Source organism: Electrophorus electricus, chromosome 4 (genome assembly GCF_013358815.1).
Source record: "Electrophorus electricus isolate fEleEle1 chromosome 4, fEleEle1.pri, whole genome shotgun sequence".
In the NCBI taxonomy this organism is placed as follows: Eukaryota; Metazoa; Chordata; class Actinopteri; order Gymnotiformes; family Gymnotidae; genus Electrophorus; species Electrophorus electricus.
This window is the reverse complement of record NC_049538.1, coordinates 6,198,327-6,221,476: the sequence shown is the minus strand read 5'-3', so window position 1 is coordinate 6,221,476 and position 23,150 is coordinate 6,198,327. Positions and strand designations below refer to the sequence as shown.

General features: G+C 44.4%; 2 protein-coding genes across 3 annotated transcripts in view; one reads left to right on the top strand and one right to left on the bottom strand.

The window, feature by feature from the left end:
• Positions 1 to 18,657, top strand: part of dnmt1 (DNA (cytosine-5-)-methyltransferase 1) — an 18,866-nt gene extending 209 nt beyond the window's left edge. Inside the window, exons 1-35 of one of the 2 annotated variants that reach the window (XM_035525281.1) lie at positions 1 to 60; positions 807 to 849; positions 978 to 1,085; positions 1,198 to 1,438; positions 1,565 to 1,637; positions 1,876 to 1,960; positions 2,089 to 2,129; positions 2,243 to 2,297; positions 2,398 to 2,481; positions 2,757 to 2,866; positions 3,162 to 3,280; positions 3,384 to 3,476; positions 3,569 to 3,720; positions 4,145 to 4,332; positions 5,310 to 5,324; positions 5,925 to 6,108; positions 6,731 to 6,828; positions 7,711 to 7,864; positions 8,063 to 8,178; positions 8,317 to 8,515; positions 8,882 to 9,015; positions 9,103 to 9,282; positions 9,510 to 9,734; positions 9,860 to 10,052; positions 10,137 to 10,227; positions 10,393 to 10,518; positions 13,548 to 13,830; positions 15,973 to 16,114; positions 16,196 to 16,362; positions 16,445 to 16,622; positions 17,025 to 17,220; positions 17,370 to 17,533; positions 17,743 to 17,859; positions 17,999 to 18,089; positions 18,310 to 18,657. The exon at positions 1 to 60 is cut by the window's left edge and continues 209 nt beyond it. In XM_035525281.1, coding sequence (XP_035381174.1) covers positions 14 to 60; positions 807 to 849; positions 978 to 1,085; positions 1,198 to 1,438; positions 1,565 to 1,637; positions 1,876 to 1,960; positions 2,089 to 2,129; positions 2,243 to 2,297; positions 2,398 to 2,481; positions 2,757 to 2,866; positions 3,162 to 3,280; positions 3,384 to 3,476; positions 3,569 to 3,720; positions 4,145 to 4,332; positions 5,310 to 5,324; positions 5,925 to 6,108; positions 6,731 to 6,828; positions 7,711 to 7,864; positions 8,063 to 8,178; positions 8,317 to 8,515; positions 8,882 to 9,015; positions 9,103 to 9,282; positions 9,510 to 9,734; positions 9,860 to 10,052; positions 10,137 to 10,227; positions 10,393 to 10,518; positions 13,548 to 13,830; positions 15,973 to 16,114; positions 16,196 to 16,362; positions 16,445 to 16,622; positions 17,025 to 17,220; positions 17,370 to 17,533; positions 17,743 to 17,859; positions 17,999 to 18,089; positions 18,310 to 18,347 — 4,530 coding nt within the window. In that variant the 5' untranslated portion in view covers positions 1 to 13 and the 3' untranslated portion in view covers positions 18,348 to 18,657. The remainder of the gene's footprint in view (positions 61 to 806; positions 850 to 977; positions 1,086 to 1,197; positions 1,439 to 1,564; positions 1,638 to 1,875; positions 1,961 to 2,088; positions 2,130 to 2,242; positions 2,298 to 2,397; positions 2,482 to 2,756; positions 2,867 to 3,161; positions 3,281 to 3,383; positions 3,477 to 3,568; positions 3,721 to 4,144; positions 4,333 to 5,309; positions 5,325 to 5,924; positions 6,109 to 6,730; positions 6,829 to 7,710; positions 7,865 to 8,062; positions 8,179 to 8,316; positions 8,516 to 8,881; positions 9,016 to 9,102; positions 9,283 to 9,509; positions 9,735 to 9,859; positions 10,053 to 10,136; positions 10,228 to 10,392; positions 10,519 to 13,547; positions 13,831 to 15,972; positions 16,115 to 16,195; positions 16,363 to 16,444; positions 16,623 to 17,024; positions 17,221 to 17,369; positions 17,534 to 17,742; positions 17,860 to 17,998; positions 18,090 to 18,309) is intronic. The other variant, XM_027032640.2, reaches the window with a different exon arrangement.
• A 1,743-nt stretch (positions 18,658 to 20,400) lies between these two features.
• eif3g (eukaryotic translation initiation factor 3, subunit G) lies at positions 20,401 to 23,105 on the bottom strand. The gene is made up of 10 exons (XM_027032644.2): positions 23,016 to 23,105; positions 22,872 to 22,918; positions 22,187 to 22,275; positions 22,028 to 22,087; positions 21,820 to 21,924; positions 21,449 to 21,638; positions 21,062 to 21,169; positions 20,818 to 20,954; positions 20,621 to 20,727; positions 20,401 to 20,532 (listed from the first exon to the last, which is right to left on the bottom strand). The coding sequence occupies exons 1-10, from the start codon at positions 23,036 to 23,038 to the stop codon at positions 20,517 to 20,519; spliced, it is 882 nt and encodes a 293-aa protein (XP_026888445.1). The 5' UTR covers positions 23,039 to 23,105; the 3' UTR covers positions 20,401 to 20,516.
• Between the last annotated feature and the right edge of the window lie 45 nt (positions 23,106 to 23,150).

Here is a 23,150-nt window from a genome sequence, read left to right as displayed (position 1 = left end):
ATTCACACTTGAAATGCCTACCAGGACCTCATTGTCTTTGCCAGAGGATGTCAAGAAACGGTATGCTACTTGTCTTGGTGTTTCTAGTGATGGTCAACATGGAGGTTGCTATGTTAGCCAATGCTAAGCCCATCTTAATATGCAGGTCACACGCGTACCGATGTTATTGTAGCTAGCAGTTGAGAAGCCGGCGAGAAATGACAACTCCGTTCCAAATAAATTCCCGTAGCAACGTGCCTTTCTGCCCATGCTACAAAACCACCGCGACGTAGCCTGAATTGAAATAGCTGGTCCGTTAGGGCGCTAGCTAGCGATCTGGCTAGCTGGGTGGTTGTTTTGGTCTGTGACATGGTAGCATAGCTAGCTTTGCTAAGCTAAGATGGCTTACTTCCTTGCCCACTGTCATCAAGCAGGCTGAATTTGGCGCCAAATAATGGCTGCTAGTATTATTGTCTTGCATGTGACAGTTCCCCACATGAGTGTAATTGAAACATGTGCAAGGTTCTAGTTTTCTTTTAAAATCATTGCACGCGTCGCTAATAACCCGTGCTTATTCGTTTAAAAGCTTTGCGTGTTCGTGATGTCAGGTCATATTATGTTTGGCAAAAAATTAATTGCCTAGCTTCCTAAGTTACCTTTGCTATTAAGTCGTGCTTCTTTCTTGGCTTTATAACGATAATAAATGGCCTTTTGTATCGTAATAAGATGTCTTTTGTAACCTAGTTAGCTAGTTTGCTAGCGTTACAGTAAGACATTGGCTAGGTAGCTGACCTCCAAGTTCAAGATTATATTATTTATACTTCCAGACTGAAGGTGCTGGAAAAGGGAGGCGAAAGTTTGTCAGATGAGGTATGCATCACTCTTTATATGAAAGTCAAACTTTTCTCTGGCGGGCTAAGATGTTGTAATATAATTTTATAATCTCGTGTTTCTGGCTACCATTCTAATTCCACGTGAACACGCGTCGTGCACTCTAGGAATGTGTGAAGGAGCAGCTCAGGTTACTGCAGGACTTCCTGCGTGCTGACACTCGGGACCAGCTCAAAAGCCTCGAGGCCAAAGTAAAGAACTCCGAACTTTCCACTGTGAGCATCTTTTTTTTTGTGTGTGTGTATGTGGTTATAATCTATTAGGTTTAGTAAAGGGAGGGGGGGGGGGGACCGGACCATCTTTGCTCACCACTTGCATTCTCTTTAGGAGGTGTACACATCAGAGGTGAAGGCGGTGCTGAAGAAAGCTCTGGTTTTGGGCAAGGAAGATCAGAGCGATGGGGCGGAGCCGAACAAGCATTCGAATGGCTTCTCTGAAAACGGATCTCATGAGGATAATGGCGAAAAGGAAGAAGTGGAAATTCAGGATGAAGGGCACACGGTGAAGTCGCCTGGTGCGGTGAAGGGCCGGGGAGGCAGACGCGGCAAAGCCGACTCGGAGCCCAAAAGTACGGAAAGGACAGCAGCTGTGTCGTGCCTGGCTTTTGAAGCTCGTTCACTTGTCGTTGAAGTTCAAAAGGAATGCAGTTCCACTTGATTCACATGCAAGGTTATGTTTCTGATCTACCCCACAGGATCTCCTGGCAGTACTAGGGTCACGCGGAACTCTGGGAAGCAGCCCACTATTCTGTCAATGTTCTCAAGAGTGTAAGAGCACGTTTCCTTCTATTCTTTGCTTCCAGATTTGTGAGGGATTTCATTTTAAAAATGAAACAAACTTTATTTTTCATTTGTGGTGGAAAGATAATTGCATAACCTTTAACTGCAATACCATGTTGTATTTTACTTAATGGTTATTTGTGGTGAGATGCTAAGTGTTGTAGATTCAGGACTGCGGTTTTCTGCTGAGTTCTCATAAGTACAAAGCCCGGTCTTTCTGCTACAGGCCCAAGCGCAAGTCTGAGGAGGTGAATGGAGAGGCCACAAATGGAGGTCCAGAAGAGAAACTGGAGGAGGCTGATGCGGAGGAGGTGAGCACAGCACTTAAGCATTTATTCTCTTCGTGTGTTGAGATCCGGCCTGTCAATAAAGCGTAAAATATTTACACTTTACCGTGTGTGATTTTTTTTTTTTCGTGTTGATTTTACTTTATTAAAAGCTTCGGGAAGAAAAACGCCTTAAAACGGAAGTGGATGAGAAGTAAGTTATTTAAGAGTACTCAATCGGTTGAGGTCTCGGTGCCAAGGATGGATGGATGGATAGATATGCATGCATGCTCTGTGCTACTTTTTCACATGTCCTCTCTTTCTCAGACCTGACACTGAAATATCAAATGCCGAAAAGGACAAATCTGTGAACACAGCCAAGGTGACAGTCAACTTCATTTCATAACTCACCAATGCAACGTTTGGTGACTGACTGGCTTGCGTGTTTAAACTTTAATATTGCGTCCTTTCTACGATTTCAGACACCTCCACCCAAGTGTCCAGATTGCAGGCAGTACCTGGATGACTCTGACCTTAAGTTTTTCCAGGGAGACCCTGATGATGCGGTAATGTTTTATTTTGCTCTTTAAATCTGTAAGATCTACAAACTGATTGAAGCTTTCTGTGTAATCATGCGGTTTGATTGATTTCTTACACTCATGCATTCAGCCACTATTGTAAATTTGTACTTGTGTGACATTTCTGGTTCTTCGAGGTACCAGCAACATGTAACACATGACTAAATGCTTGCTTGTGCGTTGCTGGTAGCATTGGAGATGTTGCTGATATGCAGCTGGTTATGACTGACTTGCGTCATGTCCTATTTACGTGTTGTTGGTAGCTTGACGAACCAGAGATGTTGACGGATGAGCGTCTTTCCTTGTTTGACTCAAATGAAGATGGGTTTGAAAGCTACGAAGACCTGCCTCAACACAAGATTACAAACTTCAGGTAGGAGGGGAAGAGTTTATCTTTAATCCAATGCACGCACGTACCATTTCCTGTCTCCCCGAGTGGGGAGTAATTTCGCTGTCCAACCTCAGTCCAGAAAAGCAGTCCTAGATGTTGTTGTAATTCCTGGTATCTGTTGGACCAACCCCTCCATCTTAGGGGTCAAAGGCCTAAGTGACCCTATAATCCCTAGGACAGATTGAAATGTGCTCTATTCCCATGGTGATGGGGCCACTTGGGGCTGTGACTCCTAAACTGGATGGGTGTGTAAGTATATTTCTCTTTAATCTTTCAGCGTGTATGACAAACGTGGACACCTTTGTCCTTTTGATTCTGGACTCATAGAGAAGAATGTAGAATTGTACTTCAGTTGTGCAGTCAAGCCAATCTATGATGACAACCCTTGCATGGATGGTATGTTTAGAGTTTCCTACCATACAAAATGTTTGTGTGAAACTAATCTGCTCGCTTTAGTGATGGCTCTCTTAAATTATCTGGTCTTTTTTGCTTCTTCAAGGTGGTGTCCCTGCTAAAAAGCTGGGACCCATCAATGCGTGGTGGATCACCGGTTTTGATGGCGGAGAGAAAGCTCTAATTGGCTTCACCACAGGTAGCACTTGTCACATTTATGGTTTGACCTTCAGGAAGGCCACGCAACGTTTTTCCTTCAGCACGCCACGTTTCTCATCCACGACTTTGCAGCCTTTGCTGACTATATCCTCATGGAGCCGAGTGAGGAATACTCGCGCATCTTTGCACTGATGCAGGAGAAGATCTACATGAGCAAGATTGTGGTGGAGTTTCTTCAGAAAAACCCTGACGCTACATATGAAGATCTGCTTAACAAAATTGAGGTGAGTGTATTAACACTTAAAGCTTCAACACTTTAAAGGGTGTGGATGGATTCACATATGTATTGAACTGTAGGTTCTTATTGGTCTTTTGTGTACATAGTTTTGACAGGGAGGTTGTGGTGTGGTTTGTTTTGTTTTTTTGTTGTTTATTTTAATGATAACTGCTTCCTACTTATTCTGTACTGCTGTCAACAGACCAAACACTGCACTGGTCAGCTAAACCAGACATCCCTTTTTTAAGGCTTTCTTTGGGTAATTGATGTTAAACCTATCTCTGCTTTAATCTGAGCAGCAGTTCTAAACCAACTCATGTTTAGCAGCCATGGGTGACAAAGGCAGCAATCATCGGTGCATGACTCTTACCTTTTTTTTTTTTTTTTTTAATTGCATAGGAAAGTAACTGCCTGTCTGTTACCTTTCTCAGACCACAGTGCCCCCTGCTGGCCTGAACTTCAATCGGTTCACTGAGGACACCCTTCTTCGCCATGCTCAGTTCGTGGTGGAGCAGGTGGAAAGCTACGATGAGGCCGGGGACTCGGACGAGCAGCCCATCATTGTTACCCCGTGCATGAGAGATCTCATTAAGCTGGCTGGAGTCACCCTGGGCAAAAGGTAGGCACAGAGCCCTGGAGGACTCCCAGCACTGGGCCGGGACCTTCCTCTGCAGGCTGGTTGCTATGGGTGCAGTGACTCGCTTTCCAGCAGGCTACCATAACTGTCTACGTCTGAGTGGTACGGCCAGATGGGGCTCGAATAGCTGGCTGGTTTTGTCTCAAAACAACTGTCAGGCCCAAAATGTCTCACTTCTAATTTTTTACTCCTGATATTGCTTAGTATGGTGCACCAAGTTTAGTTATTCTGAAACTGTTTGGCACATACAATGTATGAGACTATTTGGCCACTCAGACATCTGAAACTCTTACTGTTACTTTCTCGTAACACATCACTTTTTTTTTTCCTGGTTCTTGTGTGAGACTTCTGGGGAAAAGTCCATGCTTTGTTAACAATCTTTAGCACCAATCAGTCTTTGAAACATTTTTGGCTGACATGTTTGGCAAACTTACAGGCCCGCGTTTTTCAGCAAAAAAGGGAAATGGTGATTGCAGAAAGAGCCACTTATTGTGTCTTGTTATAAACTGGCTTTTCAGTGCCACTAGCCAACCTAAATCATTCAAACAGTAATTGCGGCAGTACTATAGATTGGTTACAAATCCGGTGCCAAATACATTTTTAAAAGCTTGTTCTAACTGTCGATGCATGTTGCTTCCAATCTACCCGTGTACAGTATAAACTGAGTAGCATCTAATATTGTTCTTCCTCATGTAGTTTGGGCTTGAAATGGTCGTGCTATTTCTAAAACATTTTAACTGTTTAGTTGGGGCTCTCCAGTCAGAGTGGCTCCTGGCTTATTCTGTCCTCAGCTCATGGTTCAAGCGAGTCTTTAATTGTGCTCAGTGCTTTAACTTCAAGGGGGGGGATGATGTACCTCATTTGCCTGGGTGGGTGGGGCACTGTTGAACAAATGCTGGTGGGTGCTGCTGCTTGTGCTGTGTTCATGTCTAATGCTCCTCTGGCATTCCCTAATGCAGCATGCTGCTGTACTGGTAGGTAACGCCCGATTCACGTCTGGAGTGCTTGTGGTCCTCGTGTTTTCGCGACTGGTGCCTGATGGCAGAGAGCGGTGTTGACGCCAGCCTTCATCAGTGGCTGTAAGGGATGGGTGATGTAGCTGTACTGCACTGATCGTAATGGATTATTACTGCATCCAGATTTCTTGTTTAAGTCCCCACCCCCTATTGGCAGTGAAGTACCAACAATCAGCCTCAGGAGTTTTTTGGAAACTTTTCAGAAGTCCACTTTTGGTGCAGGTTTCAGTGTATACAGTAATTGGACCATTCAGTACCTTTTAAAATATCTGCAGTGCCTGTTTTTGTTCAAATGCACCAAAAGGGCCCCCTAATCACCCCTCTGTCACCTTTGGCGACAGAGCAGAACCGCACATGGCCTGTGTAAAGCGCAGCCTACGTCCCCCTGCCCTGAGGCGCTCCGTGTTCGTACGCTCACCTCTTCACTCCCACACTGATCAGCTGCATGGCTCCATCTCAGCTTGGCTGCTAGTGCCCTCTCCGTCTCGCCAGCCAGACGACTGCTGCGTGTGCTTCACCCCCTGTCCGCTCTGCTTTTTCCTCTCCTCCCGATTTCAGGCGTGCGGCCCGGAGGCAGGCCATCCGGCATCCTACGAAAATCGAGAAGGACATCAAGGGTCCGACCAAAGCCACCACTACTAAACTGGTGTATCAGATTTTCGACGCCTTTTTCTCTGACCAGATAGACCAGAACAACAAGGAGGGAGGTGGAGTTAAGAGACAGCGCTGTGGGGTCTGTGAGGTGAGTAGGGTACTCCAAAACTCAATTCTTGTCCCAGACTTCCCAGAGCTGCCAGAGAAAAATGAAAAAAGGTTTTTCAGAATTTCAGTTGTGAAAAAAGCAGGACTGTAATGTTAGATGAAGAAAACTAATCAGTAGCTATTCTGTTCCAACACAGTCTCTGTAATGCAGATCTCATTTCTTCAGTTCCTTTTCCACAGTAATCTTTACAAACACCAAGAAGACTGAATATGGAAAGCCTCAAAAGATAAAGGCCATCTAGGAAATGTCTAACATTTTGTTCTGGGTTGTGGTATAATATGCTTTATTCTCTGCAAACAATGGAGTAGGTTTTTCAGACATATTAGAAAGTGCTTGGTTTAATAAGGACTGAATTCGACACAGACAAAGCCTAATCCTTCACTCGAGCACATTTTTCATTGGGTGATGTGTTAAAGACTGTGTTGGTCTCACACTATTGTGTGGGAGATCAGCTGGAGTGCCCGAGTGCTTTTTGTAAACTGCACTCTGTGGCACAGAGAGAGCTGGCTGATAAATTTTTCTCCCCCCTGAATGGAGTTTCCTCTGGAAAATCCCTACATCTTTTAAATGAGACTGTGGTTTTGATGTTTTGTTTTCCCAGGTATGTCAAGCCCCTGACTGCGGCAAGTGTTCTGCCTGTAAAGACATGATCAAATTCGGAGGCAGCGGCCGCAGCAAGCAGGCCTGTCAGAAGAGGAGGTATACGCCCATCCAGCCACATTGAGTCTTACTGCGTCAATAGCTACAATTCCAGTGAATCGCTTTAGCAGAGGAAGTACTCTGGACACTGTTCTGCTCTGAGACCACGAGTGTGGCACAAGTCCAGAGTCCAACACTGGGACCTACAGTTAATGTATACCAGAGATGGCATGTTTTGACAAGATTCTGTTGACTGGTATTCTCATCATTGTGGGTGTAATTCACAAAATGTTTTGTTGCTGCTGAGTCACATTAACCCAAACCATTCTGAGTAACTTGCCTTTTAAGCCATAAGCCTGTTCTGTACAGCAAAAGACCCAGGATTGACCACATGTTTTAAAATGAGTAGTGGATATGGTATAATTTTGGATATATATGATTTCTTGCTCGGTTGTTTAAAATATTTTAATTTTTTTTTTTTTTTTCCTCCCCCTGCACAGTTTCTCTGATTAGGTTTTGCCAATTCCAACCCAGGAAATTCAGTTTAGCAGAGAGGACCCCAGGGTTGTGAGCCTTCAGACTTCAGTAATAAAACTGGGGGAGGCTGCCATGCTTGTTCCCGTAATGGTGTTTAACCAGTCCACCTAGAGCCTTATGTTCTCTCCCATGCCCCGGCCCCATCATTGCTCTTTTGTTCTGGAAACTCTGTGGTCTCATGATCTCATTGTGAAGTCGGCATGTTTGCTGCGTGAGTAATAGTAATGAACACCAGACCTGATTTTCATTGACCATGCTGCCATCTGTTGTAGGGAGTGAGCATAGGAAGTCCCTTTTTGGCTTCATTGGCAAATGAGTGGCCTTTGGTTTGCTCATAGGTTTATTCCCACCACTGAAACCACTACTGGTAAGCAAAACTAAGTGGACATTTTGTGTTTTACCCAGATGTCCCAACATGGCAGTAAAGGAAGCAGAGGATGATGAGAACATTGATGAGGAAGATGTTATGCCCCTCCTTAAAGATGCATCGAAAAAGATGTCTCAGGCCAAGAAGAAGCAGACGAAGAATACGATCACGTGGGTGGGAGAGCCCATTAGGGTATGTTTACCGTAGCTGACTTTGACACATTTGACCAAGTTCACATTTGAGAGTGAAAATTTCGAGGCCATATGTAGAGAAGTTACTATTTTTATTCATCTGATGATAATTGGATGTTACTTTTATTTATTGGTTGGTGTAGTTGTACTACTTATTTTTAATGTGTGGCCACCTCGTCGCCTCTGTTGTCCTTTTAAGAATGAAGGGAAAAGGGCCTATTACATGAAGGTGCGTGTGGGGAATGAAGTGCTTGAGGTTGGAGACTGTGTGTCTGTCAGCCCAGATGACCCCTCCCATCCACTCTACCTGGCCAGGTAACATGGGGATTTTAAAAAGTGTTTGAGATTTAAAGTGTACACCAGATACCCCACACTGCTCCTTGTCTTCTGCAGGTTTGACATTCAACATCATATGTTTGTTATTGCTTGAAAACGCACCCGTTTGATTTCCAGGATCACAGCTTTATGGGAGGAAGATGCGAAGATGTTTCACGCACACTGGTTTGTGCGGGGCACGGACACAGTTCTGGGCGAGTCTTCCGACCCGCTGGAGCTCTTCCTCGTGGACGAGTGTGAGGACATGCAGCTGAGCTTTGTACACGGCAAAGTCAACGTGCTTTACAAGGCTCCCTCGGACGACTGGTTCATGGAGGTGCGACGCCTTTAACGTCCCAGCCATTTGCTCATGGCCACTGACTTGCCTTTGCAGTGGTGATAATGATGTAATGGAGCGTGTACACACGTGTGCACACCATGTAATTGGTTAATCCAACCCAGTATTCTGAAGATCCCAGTCACTGTTTTTGAAGTCCTTGTTTGTCCATTCATCACAATAATGCAGGTCAATATTTAGCCCAAGCTGTGTTAATACAAATTATTTGAATATATTGGAAGATGAAACGCAATCACAGTAATGTTTTGTTTAAATTGTGCAACCAAACTAAATGCCTTTTAGTGGTTTTATGCAGTCAATTAAGTATAAATGTAAGTTTAAAGAAAATTCACTTCACCTTCTCAGGGTGGCCTAGATGATGACATGAAGGTCATTGAGGATGACGGCAAAAGCTTCTTTTATCAGTTGTGGTACGAAGGAGAATTTGCCCGGTTTGAAACGCCTCCCAAGGTCATACCCGATGAAGACTGCAAATACAAGTGAGTAGAACAGATCTCCAGGGTCTTGAATTGGAGCCACCCTCCATAAGTTGTACAGCTACAAGAGCTGTTGCCCTGTTTGTGAAGGTTTTGTGCCAGCTGCACCAGGAAGGATGATCAAACGCAGCAGGAAACGCCTCGTGCTCTCGACGTTCTAGAGGACGAGGAGAGTGACAGTAAAGTGTTCTATTCCCTGGCTTGCCTGAAGGGGGTGCAGTACAGGGTGGGAGACAGTGTCTACCTGCCTCCTGAAGCCTTCAATTTTGGGTAAGAATGACGTATGAAGCAGTGGATTGGTTTGGGCAATGGGTTAATCGAACTTGTCAGTTCAAAAGCCAAATACACATGTTTATAGACTTCTCACCATTGAGGGAACAATCTGTCATGTTCACTGTTGAACAAGTTTGCGTGTATGTTGTGGTTTTGTTTTGTTTTTTTAATGCAAAACTGAATTAAAATTTTTGTGTTCCATTACTTTCTCTGTCTTTTCCCAGGGTGAAGGCTGCAAGCCCAGTGAAGCGCCCTCATCGGAAAGAGGATGTGGATGAGGAGCTGTACCCGGAATACTACCGTAAATCCTCAGATTACATCAAAGGCTCCAACCTGGACGCCCCGGAACCGTTCCGCGTCGGCCGCATCAAGGAGATTTTCTGCAACAAGCGCAGCAACAGCAAGCCGGACACGTCTGACGTTAAGCTGCGGCTTTACAAGTTCTACAGGTGAAATACGAGGATCAAAGGCTTCCACTGATGCACAGATTTCCGCTTTTCTAGAGGGGGGACATTTTTACTCGTGATTGAGGGATTAGTCGTTCTTATATACACACACCCCACTTTCCTCCCAGACCAGAGAATACTCACAAAGGGCCAAAGGCAGGCTACCACACTGATATAAACCAGCTTTACTGGAGCGACGAGGAGGTGACCGTGAGCATGGTGGACGTGCTGGGCCGTTGCCGGGTGGAGTATGGAGAGGACCTGGCGGAAAGTGTGCAGGAGTACTCCAGCAGTGGACCTGATCGCTTCTACTTCCTAGAGGTAAAATCACAGCAGAGGTTGGCTTGCGACAGCTGTACCTCTGAGCACTGTCAGTAGTGCTCACAGGACTGTTGATCACCACAGGCCTACAACTCGAAGTCCAAGAGTTTTGAAGATCCGCCGAACCACGCCCGCTCTGTGGTGCACAAGGGGAAAGGGAAAGGCAAGGGGAAAGGTAGTGTGTGCTGATTCGTTGGTTTGATATTGTATTTTTGTCTTACCATATTTATGCGAAAATGGGTTGGCCTAGTTCTGCTTTTTTTATATATATATATATCCATCTCTCTCTCTTACTATCTCACACACACACACACACACACACACACACACACACAAACAGGTAAAGGAAAAGGTAAAGCTCCCTCTCAGGAAGTTCAGGAGCCTCAGGAGCTGAAAGTCTCGAATCTCCGTACGCTGGATGTCTTTTCTGGCTGTGGTGGTCTGTCTGAGGGCTTCCACCAAGCAGGTAAGTGTTTATGCCCTTGATCGCCAGCATGGCTACTACAGAGTTGAACTCTCATACCTGGTCCTGTTAACCAGTGCTTCCTCAGAACCTTTGCTTTGCCTGGAGCAGATCTTGGTTACAATGCAAGAAGGTGGAGCTCCAGAAATAGGGTTGCCGTCCACTGATTGAACAAGGGTGACACACAGGCCATTTGATGTGAAGCTTTTTACCAAAAAGCTTCTGTGAGGGGGGTGGGATCAGACTTGGCTTTTTCTTTATAACCAAGTCAGTATCCTCTTGCTAAGTGGTTAGAAAGACTCTAATCTTATCTTGGTTGATTTATTTATTGCTTTGTTTTTTTTTAATTTATTTTTGTTGTTGTTGGTTTATCATTAGTTTGTGTTTGTCTGTATTTGTTCATAGCCTATATCAAGCAAACTCCTGGCACTGCTAATTAAGACTGGAGTTCCATTGTGCAGCCGGCAAAGAATCCAAAGGTCTGCCCTCAAAGGCCTGTGAGTGTCTAACCAAGCCTGCTCCAAAGATCCATTCTCGGTCCGAGAGGCTTGGTCGTCTCCTTGTCATTGGCCTTCATCGCCCATGCAGTGTTGAAACAGCAACACTGGGGAAAAGGGACACTTTCAGTGCCATCCAGATGACTTCAGTGGAAAACATTAGCATCTCTAAGTGCCATCCCAGCGGTTTGAAGACAGGTCCCCTCCACCCCTCAATCACTTTGTCCTCTCTCTCCCTACACTTTCTATCCACACCTCCCCCTCATTTTTCCTACTTCTGTTGCAGTCTGTGCTCCATCACTCTCTCCTCCCTTGCTTCTATTATATTTTCTACCCTCCCTCGCCCTGGATAGTTACTAATGCTTTCCTTTCTACACTGTCCTCGTCATCTTCTGCCCTCTCCTCCACACTTGCAAGATCTGCCCCCTAGCTAAAGGAAGTACTGTTGCCACAGAGGACTAGAACTGCAGAGAGGTGGAGGATTAACTCCTTTGGATTCAGACCTCAGTTAACACCAGTCGCTCCATTCCATTTTCACGAAGTGAAATCTGCAAAGTCATCCTACAGAGGAAAACTTGAAGTAAACGCTGCAAATCTGTGTTAGGATTTAAAAAAAAACGTTCCCCTTCCTCCTCCCTCATCTCTTACTCCTGAGGATTTCATCACCACATTTTGAGAAGGTTGCAGCAATCCACTGGTCCTTTATCATTATCATTGTTCTCACTCTTCCCATACATTCATCTCTCTGGCTTCTTTTTCTCATCTCTCCTCAGACAAAATCCTTCAACCCCTGACTTCATCTACATATCCCATTCCTTTCACTGTGTTCCATTCAATTTCAAAAGATCTGCTTCCATTAATCTCTATCAACAACTACTTATCCTTTGCAAGACTGCAAGCATGGTACCAATTTTAATGGCCACACTCCTCAGCTCCAAAATAAGCAATTATAGACTGGTATCACTTTTTTCTTCTCAAAAGTTCTTGAATGATCAGTCTACAATTAATTGTCTCTTCCTCATGCAGAATCAGCTCCACGAGCCATTGTGTAGCCAGACTGATTGGGGACATTCAACAAAAACTGCCCTCATAGCAGTGATGGAGAAACTTTGTTTCCGAACTGTCATCGATTTTGATTCTTCTGGACCTTTTCAGCAGTGTTTGCCACAGTAAACCACATCCTGCTCCTCCTCTGTTCTCTCCTGCCTTGATGTGACTGGCTCCATATGGAAGTAGGACCAGTCTCAGATCAGACTGGAACCATCTGGTACCATGGAGAGGATCCACATCCTACCTAAGTAGACTCTCCCCTGGTGTCCCCCAGTACTCCATGCTAAGCCCCCTTCTCTTTTGTATACTCACTCTCTTGGTGATATTTTTTCATGGCTTCTCCTACCACCGCTATGCCGATGACATCAAAATAATTTCCTTCTTTCCCACCCTCTGACACTCAGGTTTCCAGCTATGTCAGCTTTCTTGAATGACATTTGCTTCATGGATGACAGCCCACCACTTGAAGCTCACCTCCAGCAAAACCAGGCTTTGGACAACACGTATTTTAAACCTGACCTGGTCTTGCAGACATCTCCTTTGTAACATATGAAGGATTTGGCCCTTTGTCACAGGAAGCTACCCAGGTGCAGTCACTTGTCATCACTAGACTACTGCAACTCGCTACCTGCTGGATTTCCTATGCGGGCCAACTGGCCTTTACAACTGATGCAGAATGCAGCAGCACGACTTGCCTTCAGTCTTCTGAAGCTCATTCATGTTGCTCCACTGTTGAGGTCCCTTCATTGCCTTCCAGTAGTTGCCCACATCTGTTTTAAAACCCTGATGCTCACATACAAATCCGAACATGGACCAGCCCCTCCATACATGATGACAGTGGTCAACGCCCGATCCGTACTTCAAGTACTTTGAACCTCAATTACGGCTTGGCTTGAAACACCTTGCTTAAAGTCTCATTGAAGACATGGATCGACACTGTCCTGGCTCCCACATGGTGGAACAAGCTTCCACTGGCTGTCAGGACAGCAGAGTCCCTTGCAGTCTTCAATCACAGACACATTTTTGGAATATTTAGATGACCACTGATTCTGCACTTATGTAGAGTAAACTATAGTACTTATCGTTGTCTGATGCTTATGCTTACTTTGCACTTCTAGGTATCAGCACTGATTCCTGTATTTGAAGTTTTCTAGTTCAACAGTATATTGAACTCTAACTTACTGTACTGGGTTGAATGCGTTCTGAGTAGATCCTGAGACACTTTTGTAAACCACTTTGGATAAGACCATCTGATAAATGGCAAAAATGAAGTGATGACTGTGATGCCTAACTTGAGTTTTAATGGCTTCCTCTTGTGTAGAATCTTCAGTCTGTTAATCAAGTGGGTGGGTGGCTGTGGGTGAGACAACCTGGCCAGTAAGCCAGCAAAGCTTAACAAGTGCTTTCTAAACAGGGAAACCACCCAGCTCCCCTGTGAAGATGGCAGCATTTAATATGTTGCCATCTCTCTTCCCTTGCTCCCAGGAATCTCTGAGACCCACTGGGCTATTGAGATGTGGGATCCTGCAGCACAAGCATTCCGGCTGAACAACCCGGGCACCACGGTGTTCACGGAGGACTGCAACGTGCTCCTAAAGCTGGTCATGGCCGGGGAGAAGACCAACTCACTCGGCCAGAGACTCCCGCAGAAGGGCGACGTGGAGATGCTGTGCGGAGGGCCGCCCTGCCAAGGCTTCAGCGGCATGAACCGCTTCAACTCGCGCACCTACTCCAAGTTCAAGAACTCCCTGGTGGTGTCTTACCTGAGGTCAGTACAGCAGGGGCGTGAGCCTTGCTGTATGACCACAGCCTTGTCTGCGTTGTACAGCTAGAAAACGGCGATTAGAGTGCTGGTTTTTCATTAATAATATGGTACTGTGCAAAGGTCTTGGGCCACCGTTAGATTTGTTGTTTTAGCAGTAGTATACCATGTCTCAGTCTCTTTTTATTGAGATACATACAGGCACTATGTGTACAATTCTCAGATCAAAATGGCTTCTACAGGCAAAAGTCAATATTTACTGTGACCTCCCTTGATACTAATCACCTCTTGAACTCTCTTGGCGAGTGTGTCCTGAAGTAATCTGGTACGGATCCATTCAGTTTACAATACATTTAGGTTTGAGGGCCAAGTTCCTGCTATTGCAAAATACACTTTAGTTTCTAGAAGCTGCTGTTTTGTGTATTTTGGTTTTGTTTTTTTTCCCTCCCCTTGTTTGTTTTGTTTTTTTTTATACTGCATATAATTTCCTGGTTGTATTTTATAAATAGGATTGAAGAAATATTTCCTGCACACTGCTACAAATGTCAAAGTCTAGCCAATATGTTTGTTATGAAATGGAATTTTAAAAGGCCAGACAAATCGAGCAATCGTTTCAGCTTTTTGCCATGAACAGTCTGGATGTTTGATCCATTTTATTTCTGACTGTTTAGTCACTTGGCACTACTTACACAGGTGTGGGCAATTTTGTTTTGGTTTTTAAAAGGAGTCATTTGAGTACTCCATTTCATGGAATAAACATTTTGGCTACACTTTGATATTTGTAGCAGTGTGTGGGATAGGGTGTCTGAAAGAGGGGTATGAGGGTTCACCAGGAAGAAGGTAGATTATCCAAAGACCTTTTGTTCAATCTTACTGGTCAGGATTTTCATCCTAGTGAAGTTAACCTTTTGAATAAAGGTTGGAGTTTTTGTTCCTTTACAGATTACTGATCCATTTGTCACAAAGATTAAACTTTTTACGTTTTTCAGATCACTCAGAAGACAATCTCCGCCTCTTGTACATGGTCAACAACAATAAGCCTAAGTACATTTTGTCCTATAGTTTCCATTGAAACCTACTGTAGATATGTAGAAAGATGTACATTTTGAAAAGCTATAAATTTATGTACAGTTTAATTTGAAACCTGCTGAAAAGCAAGCTCAAGACCTATGTAAAGACAAAAAGCCTGGAGATAAAGGTGATGTGTTGGTAATGATGCGTAAGGCCCTATAGAGGGTACTCTTCTCACACCTGTGTACACCCTCAAAATTTGAAAACGTGTATATTGAACAATTCATAACTTGTAGATTTACATGTTAATATTATTTGTCCATGACTTCCTGTATGTTGGTAAAACTAGACGCGCTCTGTGGGCTACAATATTTGAACATGAGTGCAATTCATGGACAAGATGACTTTTTTTTTTTTTTTTTTTTTTTTTTTTTTTACTTTTTTTTTTATTATTTATTTGCTTTACTTTGGTCATTTTGAATTAAGCAAGCGTTCCCTCAGATTTACTTTTCCTGGGTATGGAGAGGATTCTGATGCAGAGAGGGGAGATCTGGACAAAGATGATTACAGACAGGATTTTGGGGACTTTTATTGTTCCTCAAGGGTATGAATGAGGATCTTAGTCTTTTTATAACAAGGCAGTGTTGCTCAACATTGTATTTGGTAATGTGCCTGACTTTATTCCCTGAAAAAAAAAAAAAAAAAAAAAAAAAAAAACATTTTGGCTAGACTAACATTTGTAGTAGCATGTGGGCAATATTTCTAAAATCCTATTTGTATCTGCAGTTCTTTTTGTATGTTGCATGGAATGCAATAATTCCCCCCCCCCCACTGGTTGTATTCAAATTAAGAGACTGGGAGATAACCATTTATTATACAATTGCTGAAACAACAAACTGGCCTACAGTACATTAGAGAGCCCTTGAATTGAATCATGTGAATCGGTGGATCAAAACTCATTCAGAAAGTTTATTGCTCAGGATGTTCACAGTAGGCTAAGAATTATTTTAAATCATCTGCAGTATCCGTGCGGTAAAGACAGTATCATATGAGTGATATATCGTGCAGACTGGTCATCTCCAGCTCTAGCAGGTGGTGTGCTGCTGTGTTCACTTGGTCTTTCTTCCCTGTTTTCAGTTACTGTGACTACTACAGGCCAAAGTTCTTCCTGCTGGAAAACGTCAGGAACTTTGTGTCTTTCAAGCGCTCCATGGTCTTAAAGCTCACCCTGCGCTGCCTTGTGCGCATGGGATACCAGTGCACGTTTGGCGTACTTCAAGTGAGCCTCCCGTTTCTGCTATGTGGTGGTGATCTTCCAGCGTGTGTGACACACACTCATCCCGTGTTCTGATGCTTGTAGGCAGGGCAGTATGGAGTGGCCCAGACCCGGCGCAGGGCAATCATCTTGGCTGCTGCCCCAGGGGAGACACTCCCCCGCTACCCTGAACCTCTGCATGTCTTCGCTCCTCGAGCGTGCTCCCTCAGCGTAGTGGTCGATGACAAGAGATTCGTCACTAATGTCACACGGTAACAGCCTGAGTATGACAGATTATGCACTCATTTGCAGATCAAGTGTGCTGCATTTCATTTTGTTTGAACCCTGCTCCAGGGGAAACGGTGGCATCTACCGCACGATTACGGTTCGGGACACCATGTCTGACCTGCCGGAGATCCAGAATGGTGCGTCTGCTCTGGAGATCTCCTACAACGGAGAGCCACAGTCCTGGTTCCAGAGGCAGATCCGAGGCTCTCAGTACCAGCCCATCCTCAGGGATCACATCTGCAAGGTCTGTCACACTGCCTTGTGCTGCCTTCATGCTGCACTGAATACCGACATCTCTTGATGCATTCTAATTTACACAAGGACACTATTTATTTGGTATTGGCTTGGGTTTTTTTTTTTTTTTTTTTTAAACCTCAAACTGAATCCAACCATCTCCCCTGTTAAGCCAGTTGAAGATTTATTTTTAAGTTGGCTTGCGATCACTGATTTATGCACCAAAGTGCTTCCAGAGAAACCTTTTCCTTATGACATTTCCTTTAAGTGTCCTAGTGCTCCCTGCTTATGTAAATGCTTCTGTTTGAAAGGTTTTAATATCCTGGGACCTCAAAATAATTTGCAGCACTTAGATTTGTCTTTCATGTGCTGTTCTGGTGTCCATGCGGTGCTGAGCTTCACTCTCCTGCAGGACATGAGTGCCCTGGTGGCAGGCCGCATGCGGCACATCCCCCTGGCCCCGGGCTCCGACTGGAGAGACCTGCCCAACATTGAGGTTCGGCTGCGGGATGGGACCACCACCAAGAAGCTCCGTTACACCCACTCAGACAAGAAGAACGGCCGCAGCGGCACTGGGGCGCTGAGGGGAGTGTGTGCCTGTGCTGGAGGTCAGTCTCCTGTTGGCCTGTTAATGATTATGCTGATCTCACAGGGTACTGAGATGCCCAAGGGGAAAATGTCTGCTTTTATTCCATTTTATTTCTAGTGTAGACTGAAGTGGAGTTGGTAACAGGTTCCCTTTATGGTGATGCCTTAGGTAAGCCCTGTGATCCAGCAGACAGGCAGTTCAACACGTTGATCCCGTGGTGTCTGCCTCACACGGGCAACCGCCACAACCACTGGGCTGGGCTCTACGGCAGGCTGGAGTGGGATGGCTTTTTCAGTACCACTGTTACCAACCCTGAGCCCATGGGCAAACAGGTACCTTGGGACATTCCTCCACTGCTGTGTGAAATTACCCAAGTTGTAGTGAAGTTCTTACTGTACATGAGGTTTACAAATATGACTGACTTAGGTTAACACCAAGTTTAAGTGTAAACGTGGCCGCTTTGTCAAGTGATTTGCCACACACGGCACAAAAGCGCAGCTTTGTGGTACAGTGTGTTGCTAAGTGTGAAGCTTGGTTTCAGGGCCGTGTGCTGCACCCAGAGCAGCACCGTGTGGTCAGCGTGCGGGAATGTGCTCGCTCACAAGGCTTCCCAGACACCTACCGCTTTTTCGGCAACATTCTGGACAAACACCGACAGGTAGTTCATGTTCGGTAGTAGCTCATGTTCAAACCCAGTGTCTACGTTCTGCCTCATCAGCAGCTGTACTATCTACCAAGGCTTGTTTAGCTGTTTGTGATGTGCAAGTACACACCACTTGATTTCCACTGTGTACTAGGTTGGGAATGCAGTACCTCCACCCCTTGCCAAAGCCATCGGACTTGAAATCAAAAAATGTGTCCAGGAGAAGATAAGGGAGAACGCAAGAGGTGAGGACTTCAAGTACTGATGGTCCTGAGGTCACAGGAGGTTGTGTGCGAACCACCCCCCTTTTGAGTCTTGCTTGCTTCCTCATGCTCTTGGAGTTTTTCCTTGCCACCTGCACCTTTGCCTTGCTGAGTGGGGGCTTGGATTTGGAGATCTGTGAAGGTGCTTTAAAAAGTTCCATATAAATAAATTAGACTTTGAATTTCTTCTCATTTCATTCAGAGCCCGTGAAACAGGAGAAAATGGAGGTGTGTGAATAGAGCTACTCCGAGTTCCAGATGTGACTTGAGCTCTTCTCGCATCCACTTAGTCAGCCCATTTCATTAACCCATAAGCTGGTGTTCGAGTCTTGCCACAATGGTGGCTTCTCTACGGACGTTCTGTGCAGTGCCATTGAAAGTGACGTTTTAGCAATTTATAAATGTGATTTTTAACCGTGTATTTGCAATCTCCTCTTCACAGTGGAAAAAATTCTATTCTAGTTTTTATATGTTGTAATATTTCAAATAAAGCTCATAAAATGGCTGTCAAACTTGTGTAAATGTATTTAGTAAAAGTGTTTTTCTCTTGCAAGAGTCTGCTGGTGAGTGTCTTTTGGTTGTGGTTGTGGTTGGGGTGAGGGTGAGGGTGTGTTGGTTCCCTTCAGACTTGTTTGTGTGAAGTCTGGTTAAACTAGGCTATGGTGCTTTCTGGTGGAAGTCTGAATGCTTCACATGCTTGAAATTGCAGCACTATTTAAGTGCTCTCTCTCGCATGCTCTCTCTCTCTCTCTCTCTCTCTCTCTCTCTCTCTCTCTCTCTCTCTCTCTCTCTCTCTCTCTCTCTCTCTCTCTCTGTGGGTGGTTGGGTGGTTTGTCGTGTGACCCGTCTTGCTGTGCAGCTGCAGAATTCACCGTCCTCTAATTCTAGCAGTGGTTACTGATCTTACTTCAATAGCTACATTTAAGCACGTAACCTCCAGCTACACTACTTGGCCTGACTGCACCCACACCAGTGCAACAAAACAATGGCATGTTTGAGGCCATTAGATTTGATATGCACCTCTAATGACAGTTGTTAAGATATAACCTTTTTTTCCCTATCTATTGAAGTTTAATGAGACTGCACCTAGACAAAACTATAGTGTTTTAAAAAAAACATTTTTCCCTAAGTGTCCTTACAGTTCTTAAGTTTATGAGTAAATTGGGTATATTGTATTTTACATCCATATGAGGAGTAGCTAAGAAAAATTGCAATGTCAATCATTGTAGGGCCAGTGTAACCACTGCACAAGGTGTTGGTACTGGTGGGGGGGAGACCTGACTTCAGGAAACCCTAGTTAAACTAATGGGTTCAATATAAACATCACTCCATGTGATGCTGAATATCACTTCCTAACTGGGTGCCAAAAAAAGTAATTTTTTTTAAATAAAATACTTGCCATTTAAGTTAATGGAAAATGCATTTTTCTTAAATGTAGTTTTAAGTTTGGTAGATAATGCTACTTGCATGATATACAGGTTCTAATTTAACAAAACCAAATCACTATTTGAAGAGATGTTTGTGTGCCAATTTTCTTGAGATTTCTTTGTGGAAGAAGAATTGATGTTTCTCACCTTATTTTTGGGCCTTATGTCTGCTTTCCTATAGGAAATGTCAGCCATCAGCCCTGAACCAGCATACATGAACAGTAATTCAAGTGGACCCTACTTTATTGAATACATCCATAAAAAAAGATGGAACCCAAAGTGAGCCAGTGGAGACAAAAATGGTCTGCAACTTTGACCTTCTAACAGTATGCATACAAAGCATCAGTTGAAGGACTGGTCATGTGACACTGACACTTAGACGAAGCTCCTGTGTTCTGTCATTTTGGAAGGTGTTTGTGGTTTGAAACTACTGAGCAACAGCAACAGCTACTACCAGCAGTAAAACTGACCACAGATTATGAAGATTGCTGACAAATTGAGACTTGTATTGCACATATTAAAAATAAACAAATGCATCTAACACTGATCAGTGAGTCTAGATGCATGGTAAGAGTTTATAATAAAGTGAGATGAGTGTATATATACACCCTAAATGTGGCAAACAAGTTCAAAGTACTTTGAACATATATGCACAAAATCTTGTGTGGTGTGAGTCAAATTCTTACCACAAAAGTCTTCTACAAGTTGTCAGTATGCAAAAGTAGATGAGCTGTTGGCATTCTCTAAAAAACCCACACTAATTTACTATGGCTCAAGGCTAAGGCTCTCTCTGGTGTAATAGGTGGTCTCAAACTCCTGTTTAACATGGCAATGTTTTCCTATTATACACAAAATCTTTCAATGCATCAAAAAAAAACCAACCAAAAAACTTTATTTATCAGCACAATTATGCAATCAAGAGCCATAATCCACTGGGAGAACACCCAATCTTCCTCCATGGAATACACATGAATACTTCAGTTCAGTTGTTAGATGGCCTGGAAAAGATGAACCATTTGTCATTACACTGCAGTTTAAGCTGTGTAAGAGAGCAAAGACACATTTGTGTGTTTCAGCACCACTTACTTGGCCCATTCCACATTGAGAATAAGATGATCATAGCCGAAGCCTGACACCCCTGCGATGGCCCTGGCAGCATCCTCGCGCCGGTGGAAGCTGATGAACGCAAATCCCTGGCATACACAAACGAAGGGAGTCACAGGTTGGCCAAGAGGCCGCAACAGCGCTACTAGAGCAGAGCCGTGAATGCCGACATCCCTTACCTTGGACTGGCCCGTGTTCTTGTCCTTGGCCAGGTAGATCCTGGAGATGGAGCCGAAGGGCCTGAAGAGCTCCTGCAGATCCGTCTCCCTCGTGTCTTCGGATAAGTTGGTCACGCGGATCGTGGCATTGTCGTCAGCTGGAGAGGAAGGGCAATAACCGTTTACCCTTTGGAAAATAACTTGCTGCCATTTCATAGTAACGTGGGCCAGAAGACTGACGTGCAGTGGGAGAGCAAACGCGTACCTCTGCGGTTAGGCTGCATGGACTCTCCTCGGCGCGTGCCTCCATCCCGAAGGCTGGGAGGAACGTACTTCCCAGTCTTGTTCTGGACTGGCTGAGCAGGCTCAGGTTCTAGATATCAAACCATTAAAAAAGTGATTACTAGATCAGTGATTTCTAGATCAACTGCATGTTGTAATCGTAATATTTTTGAACTGCAGTCCTTGGCAGGCCCAGTATACTACAATATGAATGATTTGATTCACCAACTAACAAAGGCTTTTATGAACTCAGCTAGATGGGTTTGAGAAGGGAAAACAACTGTGTCATATAATGTAGTATAACAAGGACCCTGGGCCCCAGCTGCTAGTCATCACTCTCTGGAATAAATGCACCCATCTGTTACCACACCTGCAACCTTTTCTTTCTCTCCCGTGGACAGACCCAACTGCTCGGCCAGTTCCTTCTGCATGGGTCCAAGGGTGTCTTTGTAGGGACAGCGGGTGGTCCAGTGGTCTCCCTTACAGATACGGCAGGACACAATCTTCTGACCTTTCAACTTGTTCATGGGATCTTCGTCCTGGTCTTGTGAATTTAAGTCCTGCAAAAGGGGGACAAAGCACTTGAAGTCCCCCAATGGCCCTACATAAAACCGCATCAACAGCAGGATGCCGCAGTCTCAAATACGTAAAAGCTCAAAAGGTGCACACGCTAAAGGGAACCGTAATAACTTCAGTGCTTGTTATTCACAAATCATACACAGAATAAAAAGAACCACTAACCTCTTTACTGGAGATGAAGGTCATGAAGACATCATCACTGACAGTGGTAGTGGCAACGTTTGGTCCTGGCGGGTCATATTCGGAATTGCCAAATTTCTTCCAGTTCTGTGCAGACAGCGAAATATCATGGCCTATCCGTAAGCTGCTTTATTTTTACAAGGTAGATGCAAACAGGTCTGCTAAACAAAGCTGTTAAAGGTCTTCATACCTTCCTCTTAGCGACTGCTTTGGAGGCCTTCCGTGTCTCAATTTTGAACGTTCGGATGATCTGTAGCAGGGCCAAAGAACAGTGAGCATGGCTGGGCAGGCAGGGTAAGTTTCTAATATTGCAAACTCAACATCCTGAATCCATAATAGAAGATCTCACCTTGACCTTCTTGCCTTCATCATCAATCTTGTATTCCGTGACGGTCTTTATATTACCTTTGACCGTCTCTTTTGGTGAAGGGAGGGTGCCTTAAAAAAATTTAATTACGATCAAGGTACAGTTCGGCATACAGATATACAAGCCCAAGTCCCAGGCTCATTAGAATGGAACATAATAGTACACAGAATTAACGCAAATAACAGTAAACACTAATAATTGTGTAGGCAGCTAGCCATTACCTGATCTCAAAAATAACAAATACTTTGCAAACAGTCTTTAAGAGAAGAGCGGCGTCCAGTTCGCCAGCTAGCTAATTAACCGAAGAACTTATAGTAAAAGAATTACACACCTACATAAACAGACAGACCATCTAGTTAGGCACGTTACTAGCGTTAGGTAAGCAACGTACGCTTGGGATCTCAACCTTCAAGCTCGTTTCCACTGTTATCTACTAGCTATCTTGCTAGCTAACCGCTAACTAAACCTGCTAGCCACTGTTACATCAAGTTCGACTCAAATCTTAGCCAAATACTGGGTCAGTGTCAAATACAGTTAACTTTACATTAGTACAAAGCCTCTGTTTATTTATTTAAAACCATCCCAGTTCTCCGGTGTAACAGGCTTCCTCAAGCATGCTGGATAGCTAACCCGTTAGCTAGCGTTAGCTAGCAAGGCCTGCACGTACCTTCGTCTCCCTCTTCTTCCACTTGGTCGGCCCAGCTAGGTTTTGAGCTATGAAAAACATTTGTAATTAGCACACGCTTATGTTTTGTTTTGTTTTTTTTTAACTGTCAGAATGTCGTATTTTGGTTTTAAAAGATTTACTTACTCGTCGTACTCAATCGACGGCATCCTGGCTCCCCGGTTTGTACTGGGCTACAGCTTTGAGGGGGTGGAGGAGCGGCGTTTCCGGAAAATAAGTCAACGTTAGACCAGCGCACCAGGACGACATCTATGGGCTGGC

What these genes read in the sequence shown, in the direction of transcription:
- eif3g (XM_027032644.2), bottom strand. Translation starts at nt 23,038, where the DNA reads ATGCCGTCGATTGAGTACGACGA. An exon ending in AGAGAAAGAAAAGGTTGCAG is followed by an intron (nt 21,170 to 21,448) that starts GTGTGGTAACAG and finishes TTTGATATCTAG; the next exon opens with AACCTGAGCCTGCTCAGCCA. An exon ending in AGAACACGGGCCAGTCCAAG is followed by an intron (nt 20,728 to 20,817) that starts GTAAGGGATGTC and finishes TGTGTATGCCAG; the next exon opens with GGATTTGCGTTCATCAGCTT.